This window comes from Octopus bimaculoides, chromosome 25, assembly GCF_001194135.2.
Source record: "Octopus bimaculoides isolate UCB-OBI-ISO-001 chromosome 25, ASM119413v2, whole genome shotgun sequence".
NCBI classification, from domain to species: Eukaryota; Metazoa; Mollusca; class Cephalopoda; order Octopoda; family Octopodidae; genus Octopus; species Octopus bimaculoides.
Window position 1 is genome coordinate 958,383 of NC_069005.1, and position 4,537 is coordinate 962,919.

At 39.0% G+C, this 4,537-nt stretch overlaps 1 protein-coding gene across 3 annotated transcripts in view; it reads left to right on the forward strand.

Moving 5' to 3' along the window:
- The window catches only part of LOC106871370 (probable cyclin-dependent serine/threonine-protein kinase DDB_G0292550), a 92,334-nt gene that overhangs the window by 67,783 nt on the left and 20,014 nt on the right, over positions 1-4,537 (forward strand). For all 3 annotated transcript variants that reach the window (XM_052976725.1, XM_052976728.1, XM_052976727.1), the window contains one exon: positions 1,754-2,396. In XM_052976725.1, the coding sequence (XP_052832685.1) occupies positions 1,754-2,396 (643 nt within the window). The remainder of the gene's footprint in view (positions 1-1,753; positions 2,397-4,537) is intronic.

Here is a 4,537-nt window from a genome sequence, read left to right on the forward strand (position 1 = left end):
ACTAAATTACTCTGTAAACTTAAACATTATTTCAGTCATGACTTGCTTCCCAGCCACATGGTTTAAGGTTCAGTTTCACTGTACAGCACCTTGGGTTCCTTCTAAGTGGATTTGGTAGACAGAAACTGAAAGGCGCCCATTATGTGTGTGTGTGTGTGTGTGTGTGTGTGTGTGTGTGTGTGTGTGTGTGCGTGTGCATTGCATGCATGTGCATGCATGTGTGTGTGTTTATATCTGTGTCTATCTCTAACAAAACCTGACAACCAGAGTTGGTTTGTTTACATCCATGTAACTTAGTTGTTTGGCAAAAGGAACCAATGGAATAAGTACCAGACTTTAAAAATAAAAACAAACATTGCGATCGATTTGTTTGGCAAAAAACCCTTCAAGACGGTGCTCCAGCTTGGCAGCAGTGCAATGGCTGAAACAAGCAAAAAGATAAAAGACTGTTGTGCTACCAACTAAAGTCATAACAGAGAATAGTTCACTCAGTCTCAGACCAACGGAAAGTACTTTTGGCTGCCTTGGCTAAAAGGGAAGGGAATCCAGCCCTCGAAACCATGCCAAAGCTGACGTAGAGCACAATGTAGCCTTGTGGCTCATTGGATCCTATCAAACCATCCAACCCATGCCAGCTTGGAAAACAGATGTTAAATGATGATGATGATGATGATGATGACGACAATGACGATGATGATGATGTTATAAGTCTCTTTTTCTCCTTTTCTCATAGATGTCAACTCAAACTTCTTTGAATCTGACTCTGAGTTCTTTCAGTCTCCATGTTGTCTTCCTGCAGATTGTCTTTTGTCTCTGGACTCATCTTGCTTTTATTTTCTGAAACCACTAAATTACCAATCTCTGCTGAGTGGCAAATTCTTCACCAAAGAAACACTTGACATTTACAATCATTTGCTTGATGCATTCCCTGATGAGAATAAAGTCTATCTGGTTGTGTGCTTGCTTGATTGGTAAATGATCACGTGACTGGCTGGCTGGCTGGCTGGCTGGTGGTAGGGGTCGTTTTCATCATAGAACTGCAGCTGTCTTCGTCTATCACCATTCTACATACCATACACACCTCCATGTACACCAAACAAGTGATTAATGGTGTCAACCCAGATTAATTAAGCCAAACCTAAGCACAATGAAATAATATCAACTCAGAAATTACAAACTTAATTTGATGCTCTCCACTTTCTCTTGCCATTTACTAGTGAAATTTCTATCAAATATTAACTATGTTCTCCTTTAAAATAGTTGCTTGGCAACCCATAGTTGTCAGTGAATGGCATGAGGGGGTGGTGGTGGCTGTAGGTTTGATATTAACACGTTTATTGCAAGGGAGGTAACTAGTGCCTTCTCAAATTTCTTTTTGTCGGGCGCCCCCTCCCTACCTCACTTCCTCCACCTCATTGTTAAACTTGCTAAAGCCACATAATTTAATTTTCATTTTAAATAAATTATTAGGCTTCTTATTGTCCAACCATTATTCAAGCTGGCTCTGAAAGCTTTTGCCATGTTATCTCACCATTCTGAGACCACTGACACCATGTTCGTTTTCGCATCTTGGTATCTTTCAGTGAATTTATTTGTTTCAGTTGTTTGGACTGCGACCATGCTGGGGCACCACCTTGAAAGGTTTTAGCCCAACAAATCACCCCCCAGTAATTATGCTTTGTTTCCTGTTAAGTTTGGTACTTTTTCTATCGGTTCTTTTTGCCAAATAATTTCTCTTTTTCTTAATTAATAGGCTAACAAAGATAATATGGTGAAAAATTATAATTTGACAAATGAAGCCCTCAATTATCCAAGTACAGTTCAACCTCCAATTTTAGATTCACAGAAATCTCCCCAGAATTCAGTATTGCATTCAAGATCTCTGTTCCATAGAAATCAGCAACCACCATCAGCAGCAGCACCACCACCACCACTACCACCACCACAAATGGCAATTCCATTCAACAGTGTCGCTGCTTCCTTTCCAACACCTCTAAGAAATCTGAATAAAGAATCTTCATTTAACAATCATTCCAATAAAATTAGAAGTGATGAGTTAGCTGATGATAGCTCATTGGGGCAATTGGTTCCTAGTGCTAAAATGGCACCAGTTAATGTACTGCACCAAAAGCCACCATTGAGGTCTGCTCTTGTAGCCAGAAACAGTATTCCTCAGGCTGGAATGAACTCAGAAAATAATTCCAACAACAACAACATCAACAAACCTTGGTCACCTAAGCATCCACCTCAAAGAAGTATAACGGCTTTAAACAACTCCAGGAAAACGATGGATCCCAAAGGATCACAGAATATCCATGGGGCTTCAATATCGTCCCTTTCAAAAGACTTCCTACAGTTGAATAGGTCAAATTCTTCAAATCTGACACAGAATACAGGTTGGTATATACAACTATCTTGTCAACATTTTCACATTCTTAACCCTTTCACAATGAAATTAAATGTCACGATTATTCCAGTAATGATGTTAAATGTCTACCAAAAATAGAAGAGATAGAGACACAAGAGTGGAAATTCAAGGGAAAGTGTTAGTCAATTACTTCAACCCCAGTATTTGGATGGTATTTTATTTTAACGACCCTGGAGAGACAGAGAGCAAAGTTGGCCTTGGCACGATTTGAACTCAGAACATCAAAAGCCAGAACAAACCACCACAAGGCATTTTGTCCACTACTCTATCAATTCTGCTAATCCACTGCCAGGGCTGGCCCTAGGGTTGCTGGTGCCCCAGCAACCTTACAAGTGTAATTTAAAAAAACTTTCACAAGGAGAAAACCTGAAAATGTAGACTAAAAAGTAGATGGTGCCCCGGGCGACTGCTCGAGTTGGTGGTACCTTGAGCCAGCCCTGTCCACTGCCCTTCTACAAAGAAAATGATATTCAATTGATATCACCTTTTATTCTATCATCATTTACTTGGTTTCAGATAGAATGGTCAAATAGGTAGGATGCTATTTTTTTTGGGGGGGGGGGTGAAATGAAACCAGTTTGTCTTTGATCTACTGCTCTCTCACTATCCCCTAAATAAAAAGTACCTGACCAGAGAGAAGATAAGTGAGAGAGAACACTTCTGTAGTTGCCATAGTAACAATGGGAAACCAGATTAACTGGGAGTTGTTTACATAATTTAAAGTTTGTTTAAACAATATCATACAACCAGTGAACAGGTATTAGTTTTCATTGTGACCATAAGCATAACTCCATCAGTCCACAATTTATACTTTAACAGCATGGAAAATAGACTTTAAATGTTGATGGTGTTTAAATGTTGATGAGGCTGTGAAAAAAAAAGAGAAAAAATAAATAAAATGCCTGGAGAGACAGAGTAGATGAGAGAGGAATTATTTCATTGTGTTCAAAATAATTAGTGGAGGGGAGAGTTTAAAATATTAATGAGATGCTGTAGATGTCTGAAGTACCAAGGGAAAACGTTGGGCTGTCTCTCTTTACATACAAGGAAATGGGAATCAAGTTTCTTCAGTTTATTATATTTCATAGTTTCTCAACAACATTCAAGCAATATTCTATTTATTATTATTATTATTATTATTATTATTATTATTATTATTATTATTATTATTATTATTATCACTTTACTTCACAGAACATTCAGTCTTGTTTGTTCTGGTAGCTTCTGTGAGAGCGGATAGCAGCCTGCTGCCAGAGGTCTCACAGGGTCTCTTTCCACACATTATAAGCTTCCATGCTTGGTTGTTCATTTCCATGGGAGACATTCAATATCCAAGGACCACTCTCAAAATCCTAGCTGTCCCCAACAGAACAGCTTTTACTACTACTACTACTATTATCATTATTAGCAGCATTTCAACCATCTTAATGTTCCGAGTTCAGATTCCGCTGAGGTCAACATTGCCTTTCATCCTTTGAGGATCGATAAAATAAATACCAGTGAAACACTGGGGTTGATGTAGTCAATTCACCCCTGATTACAAACTTGCTAGCCCTATGCCACAATCTCAAACCAATATGGCAGAATCATTAGCATGCTGGACAAAATGCTTAGCAGCATTTCTTCCAGCATTGCATTCTGAGTTCAAATTCTGCCAAGGTCACTTTGTCTTTCAATCTTTCGGGGTCGATAAAATAAGTACCAGTCAAAAACTGGGGTTGATGCGATCGATTATCCCTGTCCCCCAAGTTTCAGGCCATGTGCCTATTGTAGAAAGGGTTATTATTATCATTATTTGATGAAAACTCACAGCTTATTTTGGTGGGTACGATGGCAAGTGTCAGCTGTTCACAGCCGGCAGACTAAGGTGACACTTGTTTACTGGTCATGCTTCAAGAACCGTGAAGAATTCTTGCAGTTCCAAGCAATGCTGATTTTTGGTAGATGTTCTACCTTCACACTGCTACTTCCAAATGCACCAATTACTATTACTATTATTATTATTATTATTATCATTATCATTAGGTAGCAAGTGACACAAACATACACACCAGTACATTCATATCCATACGTGTGCGTGCGTGCGCGCGCGCGCGTGATAGAGAAAGC